General features: G+C 41.7%; 3 protein-coding genes across 3 annotated transcripts in view; 2 read left to right on the forward strand and 1 right to left on the reverse strand.

Moving 5' to 3' along the window:
• Positions 1-16,597, forward strand: part of Calpc (calpain C) — a 55,788-nt gene extending 39,191 nt beyond the window's left edge. Inside the window, exons 5-16 of the mRNA XM_076806673.1 lie at positions 12,116-12,299; positions 13,628-13,702; positions 13,782-13,951; positions 14,566-14,738; positions 14,854-14,948; positions 15,033-15,265; positions 15,356-15,525; positions 15,607-15,665; positions 15,750-15,897; positions 15,979-16,095; positions 16,169-16,227; positions 16,311-16,597. Of these exons, the coding sequence (XP_076662788.1) occupies positions 12,116-12,299; positions 13,628-13,702; positions 13,782-13,951; positions 14,566-14,738; positions 14,854-14,948; positions 15,033-15,265; positions 15,356-15,525; positions 15,607-15,665; positions 15,750-15,897; positions 15,979-16,095; positions 16,169-16,227; positions 16,311-16,337 (1,510 nt within the window). The 3' untranslated portion in view covers positions 16,338-16,597. The remainder of the gene's footprint in view (positions 1-12,115; positions 12,300-13,627; positions 13,703-13,781; positions 13,952-14,565; positions 14,739-14,853; positions 14,949-15,032; positions 15,266-15,355; positions 15,526-15,606; positions 15,666-15,749; positions 15,898-15,978; positions 16,096-16,168; positions 16,228-16,310) is intronic.
• A 756-nt stretch (positions 16,598-17,353) lies between these two features.
• LOC143366177 (vesicle transport protein GOT1B) lies at positions 17,354-19,428 on the forward strand. The gene is made up of 4 exons (XM_076807020.1): positions 17,354-17,884; positions 18,010-18,101; positions 18,182-18,360; positions 18,447-19,428. Exons 1-4 carry the CDS (start codon positions 17,860-17,862, stop codon positions 18,571-18,573), a joined length of 423 nt encoding a protein of 140 aa, XP_076663135.1. The 5' UTR covers positions 17,354-17,859; the 3' UTR covers positions 18,574-19,428.
• Ant (ADP/ATP translocase) lies at positions 19,226-22,778 on the reverse strand. The gene is made up of 4 exons (XM_076806987.1): positions 22,511-22,778; positions 21,036-21,297; positions 20,346-20,580; positions 19,226-20,262 (listed from the first exon to the last, which is right to left on the reverse strand). Exons 1-4 carry the CDS (start codon positions 22,671-22,673, stop codon positions 20,020-20,022), a joined length of 903 nt encoding a protein of 300 aa, XP_076663102.1. The 5' UTR covers positions 22,674-22,778; the 3' UTR covers positions 19,226-20,019.
• Between the last annotated feature and the right edge of the window lie 550 nt (positions 22,779-23,328).

Genomic DNA, 23,328 nt, shown 5'->3' on the forward strand with positions numbered 1-23,328 from the left:
GGAGAACGCCTACGCCACCCATCGGAACTCGCAGTACCGCCCGAAGGAGCCGGAAAGTTATTCGCACGTTTGCATCTACCCATCCCACACGGGTCTTCCAGCCTCGTAACAAATTCGAAAGTCCCCACTGGCCAGTCCAATTTTCAATGTTTTTTGCGCAAGTCGCGTGGGCAGGGAGGAGTGATTAAACCATATTTGAATGCTCATTACATGGCTGCCTCGGGAACGTTGCCCAAGATACCTCTAATTGGCGTTTCAACCCCCGATCTTTATTTTAATGGAGTCACATTCGAATGCGATTACGTCAACCGTTGCGGAGAAGGTTTTAATGGAAACGTAAGGAAAGTTTAACGATTGCACGATAGTAACGAAGCGATCGAGCGACGCCGTAAACGGGCCGCGCGTCATACCGAGGAGGGATGGGGAGTATTTATTCGTCGTGTCCCGGAGGATCTACGAAGCGGATCCTCGGCGCGGGTAATGGCTCCGCGCGATCTCCTCCGCGCGGTGGAAGACGCGTTTACGCGGATGAACGAACGACGATGACCGGTTCTGCCGGAGGTCCTTGCTCCTCCTCTTAATCTTTCCACTGATGACCGTTCCTCTCCTTCCTTCTTCTCCTTCACCTCGTTATCCGCTTCTTACCGGACTCCCTTCGCGGCTCCCTCCCGTTTCTTGCCGTCAGGAATATAAGAGCCCGGCTGGGCGTTGCTCTCGAAACGACTGCAACGTGACGGCTTCGAAGAGGAAGACGACCTCGCGCGAACCGGGAGACAAAAGAGGAGCAGGATCGCCGATAAGAATAGGCGAGCCTCTCCCTTTGCCTTCTGCTTCAAATTTTACTGCTGAGAAAATATTTTCTGTGCCTGACAAGGGGAGATCCCGAACCAGGAAATTCAAAAAATTCTGAAACTTTCTGAACATGTAGGGAATTTCCTCCTGATTACAACGGAATTTTTGTTTGCTGCCCAAATTCACCCTAAGGGGGTGTAATTGACCCCTGAAAATCCGGTTATTTTCCAATTTTGTGTTATAACTCGTGAACTGTAAAATATTTTTTTTTACCAAATGATAGATCTAATTAAAAGAAGTAATTTTTGTCTTGGAACTTTTTTTCTATCTCTTACAGTTCCCGAGTTAAAACACAAAATCGGAAAATAGCCGAATTTTCAGGGGCTAATTTCACCCCCTTAGAGTGAATTTGGGCAGCAAAAAAAAAATTCCGTTGTAACCAGGAGGAAATCCCCTACATGTTCAAAAAGTTTCAGAATTTTTCGAATTTTCGGGTTCGGTATTTTCCCTTGTGAGTTCTAAAACAAGTAACTAATATTTATGATTTCTTTAAAAAAAAAAATAACTGTTGTTAATATCATATTGGATTAAACTCTTTTGGGATATAAAGAGGCATGTTTAAACTTGCAGAATTTTTTTGTTTACGTCGAAACTACTTATTATTTATTAATTATCGTGGAATCTTGTTAACCTCTTCGACGATGTTGGCGATACATGTAGCATCTATTACAGTCATCCAATAGCAAAAAAGAGAAAACTTTCTTAAAGTTAGATACTTCGCGCTGGGAAATAAGTTAACTAATTTAAAGAGAAAAAAAAATGAAAAATTGAAAAAATGAAAAAGGGTAGAAGAGGTCTTCCTGTTTGAATTAAGGAATTATATTCGTCGAGCTCTCGATATTTTCAACTAAACTGTACTTACTGTACCACCTTTTCGCCGGAGATTTCAACGCTCGGTTAGCGCCGTCATCGCCAGACTCGAGTGGCGGTGGTTGGTTTGCTTTCGTTAACGCGCCGCATTCATCAAGCGAAGTAACTTGTCAGCAAAAGCACGAGAAGCGCGTATACCTGGTTCGACATTTAGACATTGTAAAACGAAACCACGGAACCTCTCGCGTACTCGTTTAAAGCTTCCTGCCGCAGGTTCAGGTTCTACTCGTTTCGGTTAAAACATTCGACGGTTTCGTAGCGACAGGAGATATAATCTCGTAACACATCAGCTTCTATATTTTTTCTGCGACTCTAGTTGGTCAATTGACTAGCTCCAATAAAATACGCTGCTCTAATAAATCAGGCGAGCCAGTAGAAATCGTGGTGCCCGCTTAAACGCCGATGAGGAGCACCACTCGTAGCCTTGCTTAACGACCGAGGACGCACTTTGCTATAATTTCATCACTGAACGAGCGCCTGTTGCGTCACAATAGCGGATTCGTATGAACACGCGTAACGAGGAATTGTCGTGGCCGCCAGGGGAAAGCAGAACGAGCTACTATTTGCGTTAGAAGAGCATGCGGAACGTTAAGTAATCGATACGCAGCTTCGCGCAATACCGATCAGTGTTGCCAGATTTTTTGAAAACGGTTGTCGCCAACCGAGTTGTCTAAAGTCGCCCAAAATCGCCGAAAGTTGCAACAGTGCTGCCAGTCACAGTGAGAAAATATTGAAGGTGTTTTAAATTCGGGAACTTTAAAACTAACAAGGAGAGTATTTTAGGTGTCGAATTATTTCGCGATCAGAATCGGTGGAGCGACGTAAAAGTTATTAAACCGCGACGTGACGTCGTGAACATTTTCTGTAAACGTAATCGTTCTCACTTGTCTCTGAATAATGGTTTCACCGGTCTTCCTGTGATCTATTAAAAAAAATTACCAAGCTCTTTCGCGCTCTGGAAACAATGCACGGAGAATAGTGTATCTACGCTTGTACTAACGATTACATCGGTCAACAGCATCGGCAGAGAGAATCGAGGTCGGGATTCATTAATAATTGATAGCGTGTCGCTGCCTCCCGACGACTTCCGCTCGCCGCGGAATGGGCTATGCAACCGATTAAATGCTGGATCGCTCGAAATCGTCGGCCGGCTGAAAATCGATTGCGAATGCGATGGGCTCCGCGTGGCTGAAATCGCAATCGTTCCTTGCGACAGCTTCTGTCCGCGGCCGACGGCTAGATTTGCCGCGTTACGACAATCGTTCACAGGCATCCATCCTCCGACGATGAACGTCAATTTTCGCCGCGTGCTACGTCATTGGATACAGCAATTTCCGACCACGGCCGCGATTGTAACGATAATTGCACGGTAGTAGGAGTAATTGAAGGTCCTGGATAACAATCGTTCCGCAGTCCTGTGGTTTGCGTTCGTCCTTCGAGCGGGAAGAGCAAACAGAGAAGCGCGCCTGACGCTCGTTTGTTGGGTTACAAAATTTTATATCCCAACGAAAATTGTCGCCGGTCGAACGCGACGCGTTTTAATTGAAAATCGGTACGATCTTGATCAGTGGCGCACCCAGGGGAGGGCAAAGGGGCCTTGGCACACCACAGAGAAGGGGCTTTGTAAAAAGAAACGAGAAGTGGATCTTGTTCTTTAAAGAAATTTTTGTTAAAATATTAAATTCTGAGCGCGCCGATGTTTTTGGTAATAGTACAGTGGTCCCCGGATTATCGAGAAGGATTCGGGACCGGGGAGTTCTCCATAAACCGGGGCAGGGGAAGTAGTACACTCTCCTTGTAAGTGTCGCTCCGTAAGATAAATAAGTGAAGAACTCCTTCAAAGAGGAATAGCTCTACGGAAAAAAGTAAACAGTCGAACGCTATGGATCATGTTTCAAAACATATGAAATCGTCGGTCGAAAAGACCGACATGCGCCTACTCCCGGGTTAAGCAATCTTCAGCAGACACTTTACAATTCGGCGAAGTCGTTGATATTCTCCATTTAAGTTCCCTTCTGCATTATTACATAGTGTGTAATAATTTTAAAAAGGAGAGACTTCCCAGTGTGCGAATTACAACATTTAGTCGACGTAGTGGCGTTCGCTAAAAATGGACCGAATCTCTCCATATTTGAACTCATTTTCATTGGGGAATCCTAAAAAATCCATTAGTAATACTTTCATGAATATTTATGAAAAACACGAACATTTTACTTTTCTGTACTGGGTATTTTACCTGACCCAACGGTTTTATTGCTCTCGGCAGTCAACGGGCGGTCCACCCGGGGCCCGAAGGCCCTCGCTCGCACCGAGGAAGCAAAACTGTGGGGCGGGTAGGTCTTTCCCGATGATCCGGGGGAAAAAGTATGCGAATAATCCGGGGACCACTGCAATTCCTATTTGTTAGAATATAATGTTTATTTATTTAAGAAAATAAAAGTTACACAGTCGATCGTCAGTATAATAATAATAAGAACTGCGTAATACTTAAACTAAAAGTAATAGAAAGAAAGAGTAGTCTTTAGCGCGATGCAAGTTAACCGTTTGGAGGGTTCTCTCGGACTGAGAAGCGCAGGGGTCGAGAAGACCGTTTTCCCCTCTTTTGGGTCTCCTGTGACAAAAGGAAGGAGAACTCACAAGTCACCGGGTCCCCAAAGTCCCTGACACTCCAACTCCAGGAACAGTCCATCGTTGTACACATTCCAACACTATTGGAATTTGGTTATTAAATAAATCAGCCTTCTAGATTTATATTTTAATTTTATTTTTAGCGGCTAGGAAAGAATGTCTTTCCAAGACAGTATACCGAACAGAAGTGAGCTCTTCTCTAACAACGGTCTGGGTTATCACCGTTGCCAGATATTGAAACAAAAAGACGCTCCACACACGTATCATTATCTTTTACTATATTCAGGTTTCCCTGAATATTGAGTCATTTTTGCCTTTTTAATAATTATAGTAATCCAACAATTCCTTAGTAGTTTTAATTCTTTATTTCATTATTATACTATTCCGTTCGTTGCGGTTTAATCCAATTGCTTGTTCTCCATGATGGCGCGCACCGCAAGCCAGCGCCTACCCAATGACACACTTCTCTCCGCGGAAGAGGGAGAGAACCATTCGTCGCCTGACCTTTCCTCTTCCACGATAACCCCGTCGTAGATCCCATCGATCCGGAACGTCCGGCGAATCCAGGTTTATTAAACCGGCGCCGGCATTAAAATCAGTTAGAAAGCTCGTACATTCGCGTGCCAGCGCGCGCACAGAATGAAAGAATTATGCTCGACGCGCTGCGCCACGATTTCCATTAGAAATCACTGGCTGCGTTCACCACGGTGCCCGAGCCGTCCACGGATTGCGAACTAACGCACGCGTCCACTTTGCGCTCAGCTCTGCAATAATAATCTCCCGCTTTTCATTTTCAATTGCTCAGTAACCGTTTTACAGCCATTTCATTGCGCCAGTGAAAATGTTTCTGCTGCCCGTTGACTTTCTTTGGAAGATCAGTGCGCTGTGACGTGGAAACCCGCAATGGAGATACCTATGTAGAAGCAATTGCCACTGAAGTGAGGATAAGAATACTGAGAATACTAACAATAAGTACTCGTTTCGAATTTGAAAAACACAGTTGGAGGGCTGCGAATCATAGTGGTGTAAGTGCAAATTTTTATAATTTGAGGTAATAACAGATTTTAAGTCTTAAGCTACCGCTGTTTGCTTTTATAGCGAATTAAGTTATAACTTCATTGTTGACTGAGAAATAAGAACACTTCTCTTTAACGCTTAAGCATGTATCGGACGTACAATATTAGACAAAAGTATATGAAACTTGAAGTACTTGAATACCTTCATGTTACGCATAGTAAATCTAGATGTAAGGAACTCGAAAGACAGTTGGAGTCTTATTCTTACTCCTAGGAAGGTATTTTTCACTTTACAAATGCTCTCTCAAGCATTATTTGCTAAACTTTTGCCAGTGAAAATGCCCTGAATTCACAATTTTCTCAAGTTATAATTTATTTCTTTAAAACGGTGCAGTGAAAACAATTGAAACTTGGCAGATATTTTCATCTACCTGTGTACTACGTGTAAAAAAAAATTGAAAACATTGGTACTATTTCTTCAACATTTTTTCAGCTGTTTTATCTGTAAAGGTCGTCTCTTTCCATAAGAGTACCTGTCAAATCAGTGAAAATTAAAATCGTTATAACTCAGCAATCATTTAGAGAATTCGTTTTAAATTTTTGCAGCACATCAGGAAGATTAGAAAGAATAATCTCACAAATTTTCATCAACTTGGTACCATTTTGAAGATAGGTCCAATACACCCTTAAGGAGCTGTTCTGATCTAGAGCCCATAAAAATAGGTGATCTTTAGGAATTAATTAAAGGAAAACTACTACATATAATTTAATGAGACTTTTTGCATTGAATTAAGGATGTCTTAAACTATAGAAATATTTTTTTTGTTTCATAATTAACCATTGCAGACGACACTGGGGAGTCGGTAAAGCCGAGGCGTCAAAAAATTCATCCAAATCGGTGGAACCTGTAGCACCTAAACCATTGGTCTGAAATAAAAAACAATGCCAGATTATTAAAGGGCATGAAACTCGCTCGTGAACTAGACCAGAAAAAAATTACAGAAATGACTTTTTTCAGAATATAACGACACTTGAAGTTTAAAATCACTTTTTCCCTATATTTTTCGTGCTTTCAACGCCTTTAAAAATTATAAACTTTCAAATTTTTTAGATTTTGCTGATCTATCCACGAGCCAGAAGTATGTCCTTCAAAATAAAAAAAGTTTCAGTCGAATCGGATAATAACTTTTGGAGATACAGGTTCCACCAATTTTGGGAACACTGTTTCGAGACAAAGGCATTTAAAGTTTTACGTGAGCGCCGAGTGGCCGGGTGTTACTCATGCATTTGCCGCTACTCAAATGCCTATAACTTCGGGAATTCAACGAATTTTAACAAATCCTTTTAAACACGTATTCCTAAAAAGTTGAACATTCGAAAAATGAATTAAAAAAATCGATTTTTAGACCGGAACCACCCCTTAACTAACAAGAGCATGAACTTGAGCCTTTTGAGGTGTTCCCACAACTGCAATATATATATATTTATAATAAAGATATATATATATCTAATTTCGAAAAGAGAAAAGAGAAGTTCTCTTTTCGAAATTGATGCTTCTCTCTTCTTTTCGTACAACGGAAGCTAGAGATCAGCGAGTCATTCGGTTAGTATTCGCGCCGAATGATCTTCGCCGAGGTGCGTTCGATGCGTGACTAACGAGAAATCAGAATTCGGCATAGCATCGGGATACGACGGTATGCGGGGCTATATTCAGCCCCGTGTGTATATTTGCGCACGCACATGCCAGCCACGGGTATACTAAGCAAGTATAACCGCGGATACTTTCACTCGGCGAGTAGTCGGTTCGTTGGTTGCCAGCAATGGATCGGAGGTCAGTGCACCGGTGACCACAGTCCATGCTCAGAGATCCCCGGCCACGAAACTGCTACAAGATCGTGGCACGCTAATGCCACTCGAAAATCACCCTCATTAACAGCTCGTCCGCCTATCTCCGTTCCTAAGTATCCGAATTTCATTCGTTTTACGAGCAAAACGGGTCGAAGGGTGCATCATTCTTAATTCGGGGTGGTCCAACTGGGTCGTACCTTCCAGGGTTCTTTATTTTATTTTTCAACATTTGCTGATAGAACTCGTGCATATTCCAACTTTAGGAAATAATCATTCTAGTTGAGGCTAATCTGTTAAATGCGTTTGCAGTTGAAGGGCAAAAGGAAAAACGAGAAATGTCCATTTTTCGTGATTTTTGCAACTTATACCATACAGTCGAACCTCGATAACTCGAACCTCGATAACTCGAACCTCGATAACTCGAACCTCGATAACTCGAACCTCGATAACTCGAACCTCGATAACTCGAACCTCGATAACTCGAACCTCGATAACTCGAACCTCGATAACTCGAATCTCGATAACTCGAACCTTGATAACTCGAACCTCGATAACTCGAATCTCGATAACTCGAACCTCGATAACTCGAACCTCGATAACTCGAATCTTGATAACTCAAATCTCGATAACTCGAACCTCGATAACTCGAACCTCGATAACTCGAACCTCGATAACTCGAACCTCGATAACTCGAATCTCGATAACTCGAATCTCGATAACTCGAACCTCGCTAACTCGAACCTCGATAACTCGAACCTCGACAACTCGAACCTCGATAACTCGAACCTCGACTCTCGATAACTCGAACCTCGATAACTCGAAAACCTCTATAAGTCGAAAATTTTCTTCATTCCCATCGGCTCCGCTGTAAACACCTCTACAACTCAAAAACTCGATAAGTCGAAACCTCTATAATTCGAAGATTTTTTCCCTTCCCTACCCTTAAGATTCGAGTCATCGAAGTTCGACTGTATTTTGTTGGTGGGAACTGGGTTTAAAGAACTGTCGAATCAAAAAAGGGTTATAAACTTCAAATGGCCCAGTAAGATAACGTTGAAATTTTGTTATACTGGTTAAGAGCAGTCCACTCTGCACTGGGACAAAACACTTAATTTTCTCGATGAAGCTGTTTTGTGACATTCCCCGTGTTTCCCCTTACCCTTCGATTGAAAAAATCGACGTTGAGGTGGAATCGATTTCCTGCTTTTGCGATACCCCGTTCCAACCTCGATGGTCCCCGGTAAGTGAGACATGCTGTAATTCTATTACGTAATGTACGTTGGCAGTGACGTTCCATACTTTACGGAATGGTTGCGTTTATTAAAGTATGACAAAGATCGTAGTACGATCGCGCGAAGAGGCTTGCAAATGACATTGCACGTCCCTGCGTGCAACTTCGTCACCCCGTTAGGTGGTCACGGGACGGAAGTACATCAATGGCAGGACTCGCGTTACCGTTGCCTCGCAAACTGACAACCGTAGAAGTTACACAGTCACCAGTGTGTTACAAGTTCGGTCGACGGTGCGGTGACCCCTGGCGACAGCTGCGGCTTGTCTCTATTTTAACAACTCTCTTCGATTCCCCTCTATTACTTCGAACAGAAGCGAGCGCGTACTTTGCATCTTTCCCGCGAGACGGTCCCCTCCGCGAGTGGAGGGGAACGGACCATTGGTCACCGTGGCGCATAATGCCCATTCATGCTAAATCACTCATTTCCGTTAAACGTGATTCGATCAATGAAATGAGCGAACGAGGGCCAGCGTCATTATGCTCCGTCATTAGCTTGCCTGGTTTCAATTCGGTCGCAGTACTACCTGTGCACAGTGGGTGGAACGAATGCACGGGGAATCTAGTTTCTAGAATATGTGAAGGTAGAAAGGATTGATAGAGAGAAGCTTGCATTGCTTGGTGAGTTGTACCTTTCCATGGCTATGTTCTGCTCAGAAGGTGCAGTGGCGAGATGCAACTGCGTCGCTTTTTGCATGCAACCGTATATTCCTTTCGCATAGATTTTATGTATGATAGGGTTAAAGTTTGGGGATTAAAAAAATAATAATTGATGAAAATTAGATAATAATAATTGATGAAAATTAGATATTAATAATTGATGAAAATTAGATATTAATAATTTATGAAAATTAGATATTAATAATTTATGAAAATTAGATATTAATAATTTATGAAAATTAGATATTAAATAAACTTGACGTCAATAAAGGTCCTGGTTTAGATGGTATCCCACCCTTGTTTTTTAAAATGTGTAGCTTTATTATATCCCGGCCGCTTTGTATAATCTTTAATAAATCGATAAAATCAGGCTTATTCCCGACATCTTGGAAGACCAATCTGGTTACACCCATTTCCAAATAAATAAATAAATATTAATATGTGAAGAAAATTAGATATTAGTAATTGAAGAAAATTAGATATTAATAATTGAAGAAAATTGAGAAAATTATTTTCTTATAGCAAGTGTTCGAACGTCCTATGGGAAACCTAGGAATGCTCAGCATTCCATTTATATATCTCTGGTAGGAGGGGCAAACGAGTATAATTATTAGTTTTACAAGAAGACACTTAGAATATTTAAACTGCTATGTAAGGTCAGGTGTTAAATTTTCAATTGAAACAAAAGTGCTAAAACAACATTTACTTACGTGCTCTAAACACTAAAATTCTGAGCTATAACCACAAATTGAACACACACCTCTTGTTTCTGTCACTAAAACCGACGATGCTGATATCGTCAAGCAGCTCTCGGATGCCGTGGGTTGCCAGATTTGTCGTTCAAAAGATTTAACTTATATTACAATTTACCCCGTGTTGCAATCTACCCCGATCTCCCTGCATATGCATTTATTCCACCTGAATATCATAATTCATCTTCCCCATGTCTTTACGTACTAAGAAGCTAAAGTCACCCCAAGAGCACCCCTTGCAACCCAGTGCTCGAAGGCACTGCTTTCCACACCCCTGAAGAGTGCTACAGGTGCATTTTCCACGTGGTAGTCGGAGAGCACCGAATCCGAAGGCCATACGGGGCACAATTGGAGAACGGATCTCCCCGACGCGCTTACGCTGGTCTTCCCTGAGAAAATACTCATGTGACTGCCTTACTCGTGCGTGTGAATGGTTACGGTTTAGAGATTAACTCGCGCGCTATCTGCTATACGCGGGCAGCGTAAGCAGGCGTCTAGAGGCGTCGGCGTTACTAGGACGAGCCGCCAGAGAAGGAAAGAGAGAGAGAGAGAAACCCCGTTATCTCGAGAATGCTAATTCCCGCAGGAACGGCACACACGGCCAGATAGCATCGCCACCTCTCTTGATTATCCTTGGGTGGCACCCGGGTTTATCGTCTCACCTTTCTCTATCTCGCGCGACGATTTCCAGCGAAAACACCGGCTCGACTTCATCAGCCGAGTCAACCCGCCGCCAGGAACAAAGGTAGCTAGCTTGCCCTCGTATCGCGCCGGAGAGATTAACGATCGGGGCGGTAAACTTTCCACAGCGAGCTCTTCGCGGAATCGATGAGGAATGGGCGAGAAATCACGATCGCGCGCGCCGGGAATCGCTGATCGCCGACGAGGGAGGTCGCAGGTCGAAAAATCCCCTGCCATCCGCTTTCCCTGCAGGTCTGGCAGTCGTGCCCGCTGGAAAAGATCGTCGTGCGAGTTTTCTCCGCGATCCATGCTGGCTCGCCGCGAGATTCCAGCGATCTCGTTAAAACGGAACGGAACCATTGGGTTTCCCGCGAACCTACCGACCCTGCTCCAAGTGCAATTAGAAGTCGATGGCTGGGAATGGTAGAGATAGTCATACGGTTATTAGTACGGGAAGAAACTTGATAATGGTCCTGGATATAAATGTTCATTGAAAGTATTTTAATATTTCTATGATAGTAGTGCAATCCGGCTCCTGCGGAGCCAAACGTGTAGACCCCGGGCTGCGCACAGGGGCTCCTGAAAAAGGGAGGATGTAGAAAAGAGAAAATAAATAAATGAGAACGAAAATTTTTCATTTGATTAAAATTGATTTAATTTTATGAAGCGGCTCGACTTTCGCGGTCTAAGCACAGAACTGGTAATACTACGGAAACACCGCAACAAAAAAGAAATTAGATTATAATTTCTAATGTTATTGATATGGCAATAAAAAAGTCGTATATTTAAATATGTTAATGTTTATTTTCTTTATTTTCTTTATTTCCTTATTTTCCCTTATTTCCGTTATTTTCCTTATTTTCCTTATTTTCCTTATTTTACTTATTTTACTTATTTTACTTATTTTACTTATTTTCCTTATTTTCCTTATTTTCCTTATTTTCCTTATTTTCCTTATTTTCCTTATTTTCCTTATTTTCCTTATTTTCCTTATTTTCCTTATTTTCCTTATTTTCCTTATTTTCCTTATTTTCCTTATTTTCCTTATTTTCCTTATTTTCCTTATTTTCCTTATTTTCCTTATTTTCCTTATTTTCCTTATTTTCCTTATTTTCCTTATTTTCCTTATTTTCCTTATTTTCCTTATTTTCCTTATTTTCCTTATTTTCCTTATTTTCCTTATTTTCCTTATTTTCCTTATTTTCCTTATTTTCCTTATTTTCCTTATTTTCCTTATTTTCCTTATTTTCCTTATTTTCCTTATTTTCCTTATTTTCCTTATTATTATCCTTTTCTCGTGAAAATATGTTATACCTTTTACCGTTGAGAAATTGCTTGATGCTCCAAAATGGTTCTTGCATCTGGGCCTCCTTGAACAATATTTCATGCAAACTGTGCTGCATTTCACGATGAAAGGAGGTTTGATATCTGAGAATCGAATGGTTATGCGAATATACGGAAAGCAAGCGAGGAGTTCGTTTCCAGAAGCGAGAAACTAATCTTCTGTCGGTACCTTTCAGACTTCATGGATCGTACGAGGCTCTCAAATACGGCACCCTCTTGGACGGCCTGTCTGACCTTACGGGAGGAATCACGGAGAGCATCGCGATACGCCAAGATCCAACGGCCTGCGGAAGAGCTCTCGCGAAGCTCCTCGATATGACGTCCCTTATCACGTGTACAGTGAATAACAATCAGCAGCAAGTAAGGGGCATTGTTGTTACACATATCGTTTGAGAAAAATTGCTAAAAATTTCAAATTAGAATTAAGGTTCCTGTAAACGTGTATCCAAAGAAATGACGAAAGAACAAATACTCGAAGCTTAGGCCGTTCATCCCCCGCAGTAGCGCAACTGCAAATTGACCAAAAAACGATTGCATGCAATACTTTCCCCCTTAAGTAAAAATGTCCTATCTAGCATTTTTCTATTTTTCAAGAAATCTTGAAATATTTCAAGTTCCACACGTGTTTTACATTTAAAGTAAAATTAGAAAACCGTACGTGCTGCGTAGAGATTGAAAACCAGTCTAATTTATTTATTCTTTTACAAGGATGCCACAAAGAAAATGATAAAACTCTAGGTTTCTCGGATGTTTCGAAATGCTAGATAGGGCATTTCAACTAAAGAGGGCAGAATATCGTGGGTGTTACGTACGCAGACCTATCTTTGACTTTTTAACCCTTTCGGGTGTCCGGAATGCAGTGACCTGCAGTGGTGCGATGCAACCGAGTTTTTCCCGAAAACCTAATATTCAATTGAAGGCATTCGTGTCCCCACTACTCTCTAGCCGAATTTCACCGTATAAAAAGGGCATAATGAGCTGAGGCATATTTTGTGATCGCAGAGTTTATCGTTCAAAAGTTTTTAAGCGACAGACAAACACACAAACATATAGAAGCTTTCTGCTTTATATATTAAGATGATTAGTTATTTCTTACTCAGAGTTCTTTTATTTGAATCTTATCATCATCTGAACTACCTCTTCGAGATAAACCCACTTGGATACACCTTTACCGCTCAAGGTGTATCACATTCAACGACAATCCACTCCATAGTGGCTCCCGGGGATACCAGACCCCGGTTCGTCCATGAAACTTACCTTCCTAGTGGCTCCCGGAGATACCAGACCCCGGTTCGTCCACGACAACCGAACTCCTTATAGCGGCTCCCGGGAATCCCCGGTTCGTCCGTTACTAATAAACTCTAACAAACAAACCCGATCCTCGGCCTCGCAGCCGCCAATCTCTTTGCCCTCAGCCTCGACTCGTAACATGGGTATAACTCGGAGAAAGTCAGATTGTTCGAAACTAACGAAAAAGAAGTTGCGTCGACGAGAAACAAAACCCTGCGAGTAATTGACACCATTGCATGCAATCGTTATTTAGTCAGAAAATTGCAGTTGCCTCGTTGCGATGAACGAACGGCCTTATATGAATTTGTTGACTAATCTGTTCGAAGCGCTTTGTATACATTCGATCGGTTAAAATTCGGACCACCTAAATAGAACATCGCCGTTCGTTTGCAATGCAGATTCGCACCAGCACGGAGAAGCTAGCAAATGGAATACAGATGGGCATCAACTACAGGCTCTACGCTATCGAGAGGGTAAATACGAGGGACCGCCAGGGTGGCTTGTAATTAACTGTTATTCGTACTTCACGAAGGATCGTTGCGTAAAATGCAGGTGGAGACGTTCAGCGGCGAGGCGGTCCAGTTAGTAAAATTAAGAAATCCCCTTGGACCTGGTGGGGAGTACGTCGGCGCTTGGGCAAGAGGTGGCCTCGAATGGGACGAAGTACCGCCGATGGAAAGGGAGCGTTTAGCGGTCAGAAACATGGCCGAAGGGGAATTCTGGTGAGAGAATCGAAGTTTTCGAACGCTAGCGATTTGGCGCGAGGCACTCGAAACTACCACCCTCGATGTAGGTACTCAAATATTACCGTCCCTGGATAAAACAAGAAAAGCAAATAAATAAATTTCAAGGATCAAATAAAGCTCCTTTTACTACGGCAGTCTTGTCCATAAATGTACCACGTTTCTGTATAAAAAATACCTTTCCATTGAAGATCACAAACGTCCATCTTATGGGCCCCTTGAAACTATGCAACTCTTCTCTCACCAAAGTGGTAACTTCGAGTAGCTCCGCCGCAGAGGTGGGCAAAATTTTGATTTAAATAAAATATCGAAACACAAATAAAAGTTAACAAAAACATTCGTCATGTGTTGAATATAGTTAACCCGAGTTACCTTGAAAACATTATTCGACGTTCAAGTTGAAACGAATAAAAAAATTAACTTTATTAATCGTCGAATAATTTTAAGTTAAAGTAACTTTTATTCCAGCTGTTATTTAAATAATTTTTTTATTTAGTTAATGCCCAACTCTGCTCCCCCGATACCCATTCTTTCCTTTTACGTGCTGATCGAGCTGGAGGTATACTAAAAGAAAATTGACTTGCCAACTGTAGGATATCGTACTCCGACTTCGTCAAGACGTTCACTCACCTAGAAGTCGTGCATCTCGACGCAGAGACATCCAGGGATGAGCCGTCGTTGCATATCAAACACACCTGGCAGATGAAGCTCTATCAAGGTAGCTGGAGAAGGGGCGTGACCGCGGGAGGATGTCGAAACAATCAAGGTTCGTTCGCGGTTTACTCCAGTAATGAACGTTGCGCAGGAAATCCGGCAATGCGCGTCGCGCGAGCGCCTGTTTAAATTATAATAACTATTTTATATGGCTACGTCTGTTGCAGAGACTTTTCATATCAACCCGCAACTACACCTGATCTTGAGCGAAATGGAGGAAGTGATCGTCTCGTTGAACCAGCACTCCATCATGGAGCCGAAAGTGAGATGTTCTTCTAATTATAAAAGTAGCGTGTATACAGCTTGACAAAACGTTCGTCGCTGATTATATTGGAATCTGCTGAAGGTGATAGGCTTCACGGCGTACACTTTGCCGAAGAACAGCACGGAATCGATAAACAAACAGTTCTTTAAGAAGAACAAGTCCCTGGTGAACTCGCAGTACACGAACAGTCGACAGGTGAGCCACAGGTGTCAGTTGGAGCAGGGTGGTTATTTGTTAGTGCCCACCACTTTCGAGCCGACCCAGGAAACGAGCTTCACGTTGCGGGTTTACAGCAGTAAACCATTGAAACTGAAGTAAGGATGCAAACTGATTCTATATTCGCGTAGTTAGATTGTAGCCTAAAAATTGTAAAATATAAATCATACTCCGCATGGTTTTATTAGACTTCTCGATACACCGCCGTCCTTAATGAAATCGGCCATCATCAAAGCGCCGCCCCTCGAGGGCAAAGGCTTCTCGCAATACGAAGCTGTCTTCCTGCAGCTGGCTGACGAGCACAGAACGGTGAACGCTTTTGAATTGCAGGAGCTTCTCGAGGCGTGTTTGCCGAATGGTAAATATCGCTCTTACTAAGAATCTGAATTACGGAGAATTAAATTGGCCCTTGTGAATTGTATTTATATTCAATTCGCAGACTATATCAAGAGCTGTGCCAGCATGGAGGTGTGTCGACAAGTAGTTCTCACGATGGATGTATCCTTAGCAACTTATTTTTAAAGCGTCTGTATTATCCCTCCGGAATATCTTTGCAGTTTTCCTTAAATTAATATTAAACAGAGCTCTGGAAGCGGCAGGCTGAAGTTCAATGATTTCAAAGATCTCATGTGCAGCTTGAAATATTGGCAAGCCGCGTTCAAGAACCACACGAAGGAGAAAACTGGTATACTCAAGGCTGAAAGATTGAGGGATGCGTTGCTGGAAGTTGGTTAGTTGACGTTTGCTTTGATAAATAACTGGTAACGCCTCACATATCGAACTTTTAATCTGAGAAAGATGTTCTTATTAGGATTTCAACTGAACACCGATGTACTCTCGATTTTAATTCTGCGATATATGAGGAAAGATGGGACACTCAGATTTGGGGATTTCGTCTCAGCAATATTGCACTTGAGTGATGCATTTGGTACGTCTTGAAGAATTCAATTTCTCTATCTTTAGATTCGGGGATTACTGACATTCTTTTAATTCTGTTTCAGGCATATTCGAAAGTAAAGATCCTTTGCAAAATGGAACCATAAAGCTAAGTCTGGCAGAGGTAAGATTTTATTCCTTGTTTAATCGAGCATTCTAAACACGAAGAATTGAATTATCTTAGAAAAAATGAATTTGTGCTTTCAGTGGCTCAGATCATCTTTGATGTGCTGAATCCATTACTGGACGTTATCCGTGTACCTTGAAACAAAACATCTGTAAATAATATTTTTTATTGTCGTACGTAGACCTAAGTCTTAGCCATATTAACGATTAATGATCGTACCCATTTCTTTGCTGTTTGTAAAATATCATTATTACCTCCATTAGCGATCATCATTCCTTCATCCAATGAAACATTATAAATGACTATGTATAATACGTTGTTTGTATAAGATATTCGTACTGGATAATAAAGCTAAGCTTATTTTGTACAGCCCGTTTATCCAAAAGGTGTATAAATAATTTACTTTTAAATTGATACGTAGTGAACACAATTTTGAAAGTATAACTCGTCACGTACAGTGACGCACCCAGAGGGAGACCTGGCACCCCCAAGGAATGGGCTTTATAAAAAAAAAAGAAAACTGGATTTTATTCTTTAAATAAATTTTTATAATCACCTGATGAATTTGCATTAAAATATTTTTATCCGTTCAACTCGGCTCCCTCAAGATTAAATTCTGAGTGCGCCGCTGGTCACATACCCCGTAAAGTTATACAAAGTGTTCAACACTAAGTAGTAGAAAATAAAGTGAGTGATTCTGTGTGACAAAATAAAGCAAAAATGAAGAGCAGCAATATTGCCGCGGAGGCTTAATTTTTTCGTTATTAATGTTTGAAAATTCGGGGCAGGATCGCCTGAAGCATGGCAACACGCTGATCAGCGGCTCGCTAAGGTCAGTCGGTAAAACAATAACAAATGGGCAGCATTTATCACTACTTTACAAGATAAACTGCTGTTTTACCTAAAGTATAGACCCTTCACTGTCTTCCCGCATATTATTTGTAATTATTTCATCTATAATTCATTATTTAGCTATCGACAGTCCTTGGCTTCGGTAACAACGATTGTGACGTTATCGACAAGGACTCGTATTCTTCAATGAATCATGAATTTTCTAAACGCGATTTACACGCTTCTGTAGTTGCGATTAAAAGAAACAGATAATCGACTACATTCTGTAACAAATTCCGTAAATGTTTTACTTGAAAGTAAATAATTGCTGATAGTTTTTTGTTACTAGTGTAGATAAAATTCTCTTATTTACATATATGCTGGAAATTCATCATAATAAGCGGAATGAAACCTACGGAGAATACGGAAACGTGCGGCAAGTTTATTTGAAGTATCGGAAAGAAGCACGTGCACAGAGCATTCCTGTGTGACACGCGAGAATTTGCGTAATCTCGTATTGTGTGCGTACAGTGGTGGTCGCTTCATTAATGAATATCAAATATATTTAAATTGGATAAACATACCACTAATGTGGCCACCACAAAGCGTACGCAATACTCGATCCATGAATTTCACGAGTTGATGAAAAATAGTGCTTAGCTGTATCGTGTCGCATCACAATTAATGACGTGGATATAGGTTAGGTTATGCACGTCGTCACTATTGTTACCTCAATCTTAGCGTAACATTATCGCTAAAACAGTTTGAAAACCTCTCACGCAAGGCTAATCATAAACAATGTTCGAAATCACAGATACGCAGAGTAAGTAACGTGCAATCTGTTATTTATAAAAATGGTTTCGCGATCTGTAAAAAAGTGCTGCCCGATGGTCGAGGACAATAAGTTAGTTTCGAAACATTGTGTGACGACAAGATACTGATTTTTAGAAATTGGAGTGGGACTCGCCGCATTTGGGATATCATTCGTTTTCCTCGGAGTTTTGCTACTCTTTGATAAAGGTCTGCTCGCCATCGGAAATGTAAGAATTATTTCTGTGCACCAATGTGAACTCCTACGCTTCTATACAACCTCCTAAACTAATGCATTGTTTTCATGCAGATTCTGTTTATATCTGGGTTAGCGTGCGTTATTGGGCCGAGGAGGACGCTCAACTTTTTCTTCCAAAGGTATAAGATAAAAGCCAGCATCTCGTTTTTAGGAGGCGTTATCATCGTACTTATGGGTTGGCCTATCGTGGGCATGATCCTAGAAACGTATGGTTTTGTATTATTATTCAGGTACGTATCCGGTAGTCGCTCTATCATTGGCTGTATAGCAATTCTTCAAATAGCAGATTTAAATATGAGTTGTATTGATTTTCCAGTGGTTTCTTGCCAGTAGCGATAAACTTTTTGCGAAGGGTACCTGTTTTGGGAACCTTCTTAAATATGCCAGGTCTGAGTAGAGTTCTAGACATGATCGCAGGAGATTCAAATAGAACAACCGTATGATGCGTTCTCTATTTTACATCATCGCTCAAACAATGTATATAAAGTCAACTATTTTATATCGTGCCCCGATGTTTCCCGTCATTCCTTCTGACAGTGTCACAGATCTCTTTTTTGTACCGTGTAAATATGAAGCACGAGACAGAGTTCAACTATACATATACAGTGTGTCATTCAGTTTAATATTAACCTTATATAGAAGTAATATATAAATTTTTCATTTTCATATAAGCCTGATGTATTGTTATATGCGGTTTCTATGTGCGTTTTAAAAAGCATTCCGGAAATCTGACGTTTAAGCAAGATGGGAATTAAAATTTAAACGAAAGGAACGTTTGTTTCACAGTCACTAATTTACTGTATCAGTAGATTAATGATACCGAAAGCAAAATTGATGTGTTTTTCATTTGGAGTGTTTGTTGTAATAAACAAAAATAATGAATGAAACTTAAAAGATGTATAATGTGTACTGAATGTAATTATTCCGTCGAAACGAAAATATAACACGGTCTATTCGAGTGATTAATGGGTCTTCTAACTTGTACGTCTTAGCTGTGGATGGTTTATCCATTAACAAAGGATCGGGTGAAGAGGAGCTCTAACTGCAACCGAATCGGAGTATGGGGTGGGATGTATAAAGAATTTATGCCGTACATGAAATTTTATATCACTTTTATTGATTCTGCTGGTTTCTCTGCATGCATCCTAACATAAACAGATTAGATGCATACACTCAGAGTAACGCTTCTCATTATCTTACACGTTGTTGTCTGAAGTGCGAAATTAAATTACTGTTCACTGAAGACTCGATGAACATCACTGACATCGTTAAAATGATCGTTTATTATTTATCTACAACGGGCCGAGAATTAGGGCAGGGGGCGGCCCAAGTCTACGCGCCCCGCCATCGCCGTAATGGTATTTCGTCGCGCGTCCTTCTCTCGCTCAATTGTATAGGTTTGTTATTTTCATTTTAGACAATTAATTCCACTACATACTTAGTGTCCCGACCATCATTTACATGGCCACATGTATCGAACGTTTCATATACCCATCATTGCTGTGAACTTCATACCCTTAATCCCTCGGATATATACAGGAATATATCCTCTGACCCTCCCTTCGTTTTAAGAAAATGGAATATGAAAATAGCACATGTGAACCGTTGCAATAAAATACTGAATCCGGCAATAAATTAAGCGAATTCTCTCTTCTACAATCAAGATACGTATATTCTGCCGAGCTTCATGCGTTTCACAGGTTACTACCGAAACAGGCCCCGCTGTCTGGGGGCCGCTTCCGAATTTCTCGACAGCATTCGTACGCTGCTTCCAGTCTGGGAGTCGCTCGGTCTGATAACTGCTTTCAAATCGAATGGTAAGGGCAACAAAGATGGTACTTACAATTGTGAATTGTGAAGGTAATGAGGTGAGGATTGGTTAGAACGTTTTAAAGGAGATTCTTAATTTCATCGTAGAGTACCAACACAAGCGCGCCGCCTGTACCACGGAGTACGTTGGAGAACGCTCCCTTGAAGAAAGCATTACCACCTTCTGTTTTTAAGATGGTGGCCCAGCAGTGAGCGGTGCTCTTGTACAAGATTTCAGATTTTGCACGACCGGACTGCATCATCATGCGCCTACGTACTGTGTCGAATGGATAAGATACAATACCGGCGACGGTGGTGACGGCCTATAAGGAAAGTCACAGCGGTGATCATTAACGGATGAATTACCGCCGCAAGAAACGGCGTTAGAATGGAAGCAGTTACTTACTTGAGCAATACCCCATGAGACAAGGAAAGGTGTCTTCTTGGGATCGGGCAGCATACCGCGGGCAGTGTCATAGAAACCAAAGTAGGCTGCACGGTAGATAATGATACCCTGCACGGATACACCGAATCCACGGTAGAGTCCGCCGAGACCGTCAGCTTTGAAAATTTTGGTCAAGCAGTTTCCAAGACCTGAGAACTCACGTTCGCCTCCAGCCTTGCCTACGTCGGCAGCCAACCTGTAAGTAACAATCGTGTACGCATTAATCTCTCAGTACTTTTTCGTACGTGTTTGAGTATAAGTTTTGTTAACCCTTCGTGGTCACACGGGGTGTATCGCACCCCAAGAGCAATTTTCGCGTTGAAATGTCGCGCTTCTACGTCTCCCAAAGGGGATTTATCGAAACAAAAAAAATTTTTTAAAAATTTAAAAATCGTTTTTTCTCCACAACCGTGAAAAATCACTCATTTTCAAGTACAAATTTGATCATATCAAAATTTACATTTCTACTAAAAGACCATGACTGTATAAGTATTACGAATGTACAATTATCACTGAAAAGTTAAAAGATTCAAAAATACGAAAATGGTAACTCAAAAAATTACACTGGGGTACAGTGAACCCTGTCTGACCAATTTGTGACTTTAAGAAGGTGTGACCACGAAGGGTTAAAGGAGACAGTGTATACAGTACCTAGTTCTGGCAAAGTCGAGTGGGTAGACAAAGCAGAGAGAAGTGGCACCAGCAGCACCACCAGAGGCAAGATTACCAAGAAAGTAGCGCATAAACTGGGTGTTCTTGTCAACACCGCCGAGGAAAACTTGCTTGTACTTGTCTTTGAAGGCAAAGTTCAAAGCCTGGGTAGGGAAGTATCTAATGACGTTGGCGAAGTTACCACGCCAGTAGCTGAGGAATCCTTGTTCTTTTGGAATGCGCACAAAACAATCTACCATACCTGGAAAATTAATATTTTTATTTGTAACAGTTGTTCATTTTGTAAAAGCAAATATATTTTGTAAAGAAAGAAGAATATTTTATTTCGCAGTAAATGAACGAGATTATTAAAATTCTAATATATCGAATTATTCAGCTGCCATGTTTGAGAGTTGTGCATATACATATTTCATTCTAAGCTTAAAATGGCAAATTATGTAATAGATCAATACTCAGTATTTTTATAATTCCGTACAGTTCGTCATTTATAATTCAAAACTACATCTAATATATTAACGATACTCTTTTCCTGACAAAATCTGATGAATTGTACTTCTTAATCTCCGACTACATTCAAGGTCATGAACTTGCATTACTCAAGCACGTTCTATAACTTACATGTTACGTAGGATAAATAGCAACGCGTCATAAAAAGGATGACAATAATCTACGCTCCGTTTCGGAATTGGTAATTGCCGAAATCATAGTCGAAACGATTGCTGTAACGTACGTTAGCTCCAAAAATGCATGAATATTCACGCTTGCAAGTTAGCATTTTATTATCAGGTATTCTAGCTTCTTTTGAAAGAAACATGAATTATTTTTCATAGACAATTGAAATTTAACCCGAAAGGAGCATTCGCGCGAGCATTATTTAAATTTTTCATTGCCGAAAATTGAAAGCCCAACGTTCCACTTTGCAGTAGAAAAGGCGGCCATGTTGAGCCGCACAGTCATCGATCGGCACACGGGAAGTCCTTGTTCAAAGAGCAAAGCCACGCGCTGCCATCTGGTAGGCGAGTCGTTCCATCGAATATCGACCCACTCGTTTGTCAGAAAACCTCGTTGAATCGATATTGCGAAAGTTATGTAAGACCCGAAACATCTCATCTTCGTTACATAAAGTAGGAAATTAGAGCACTCTTCGACTGCCCGACCACGCACCACCGATATACAGAGCGAAAGGAGGTATTACATAACGGGAATCTCGCCACTCTAACCGTAGCGTGCGAGCACTCTCAGCGAAATCGTGTGGCACTTTTCGACAACGTCGTCGACGCGAAAGAAATGCTTCTGTCACATGTTTCGAACGTCTCTGTTCTCCTACTGTTACCCACAGTGCCCTCGTGACTGGCATTCTTCGGGCCATTTACCGCCCGATTCCAGCTAATCCCGACTATTTTTCCACGCAAAATTACCGAGCCAAACCGAATTTTCTGTTAATGCCAACTTACCCTTGTAACGCTGATCCTCGGCGATCTGCTTGGAGATGTGCTGAACCTGCAGCAACAGCTTCACCCGCTCGATCGGCGCGACCGCCGTTTTCGAGATAGCGGCGGCCACACCGCCAGCAATGAAATCCTTGGCGAAAGCCACGGGATCCGCGAGACCAGACATTATTGCGGGTAGTTTTTAGTATGTGAGAAACGGATTAACAAAAGGAAGAGGAGAGATGAGCTCCTACGATTCGGACGCGCGCCGGACGACGAGTGAGCGAGGCAGAGTTCTTCTCGTTGAACGGACCTCTGCTAAGAATAGCTGCGCAGGTCACGTGCAGACTTCTGCGCAGGTTCAATCTTCTGGCACGACCGCACCTTGGGACCCTGACACTTCGTGCACTTCCAACGCGCGCTCTGTTCCCGAATTCGTGACCTTTCTTCGCGTGTCTTGCGACATCCTCTACCTTCCTGTCTCATTTTCACGGTCGCCACGCGTGTATCGGCTTGACAAAATGCGTTCACGGTCGCCACGTTCAAAATTAGACGTTTACCCGCGCGTGTGACGCGTTTCCGGTAAAAGAAATCCATCGAAATTGTCGCTACCGTCAAGGTATGCGAAATATGAACCGAATTGGCGGGAATTTCCCTCAACAAGACGACTACATATCTGCCGTTTCTCGTTTGTTGCGAGAACGTTTCTTCCGCGTCTAGCGACGCAACTGAACGCCTTCAAATATCGAAGGAATTGGCACAGGGAAAGCGTATAATATTACAAATACCGATTAACTAATATAGGAAACATAACCTCCAATATCAATGGAGCATCATAATGG

This window comes from Andrena cerasifolii, chromosome 1 (assembly GCF_050908995.1).
Source record: "Andrena cerasifolii isolate SP2316 chromosome 1, iyAndCera1_principal, whole genome shotgun sequence".
In the NCBI taxonomy this organism is placed as follows: Eukaryota; Metazoa; Arthropoda; class Insecta; order Hymenoptera; family Andrenidae; genus Andrena; species Andrena cerasifolii.

Coding starts and splice junctions, on each gene's coding strand:
- LOC143366177 (XM_076807020.1), top strand. CDS start 17,860: ATGTTCGAAATCACAGATACGCAGA. Junction 18,102..18,181: donor GTCTGCTCGCCATCGGAAAT/GTAAGAATTATT, acceptor GTTTTCATGCAG/ATTCTGTTTATATCTGGGTT. Junction 18,361..18,446: donor GGTTTTGTATTATTATTCAG/GTACGTATCCGG, acceptor TTGATTTTCCAG/TGGTTTCTTGCCAGTAGCGA.
- Ant (XM_076806987.1), bottom strand. CDS start 22,673: ATGTCTGGTCTCGCGGATCCCGTGGCTTTCGCCAAGGATTTCATTGCT. Junction 21,298..22,510: donor CGAGGATCAGCGTTACAAGG/GTAAGTTGGCAT, acceptor TTAATTTTCCAG/GTATGGTAGATTGTTTTGTG. Junction 20,263..20,345: donor TCTCATGGGGTATTGCTCAA/GTAAGTAACTGC, acceptor CTTTCCTTATAG/GCCGTCACCACCGTCGCCGG.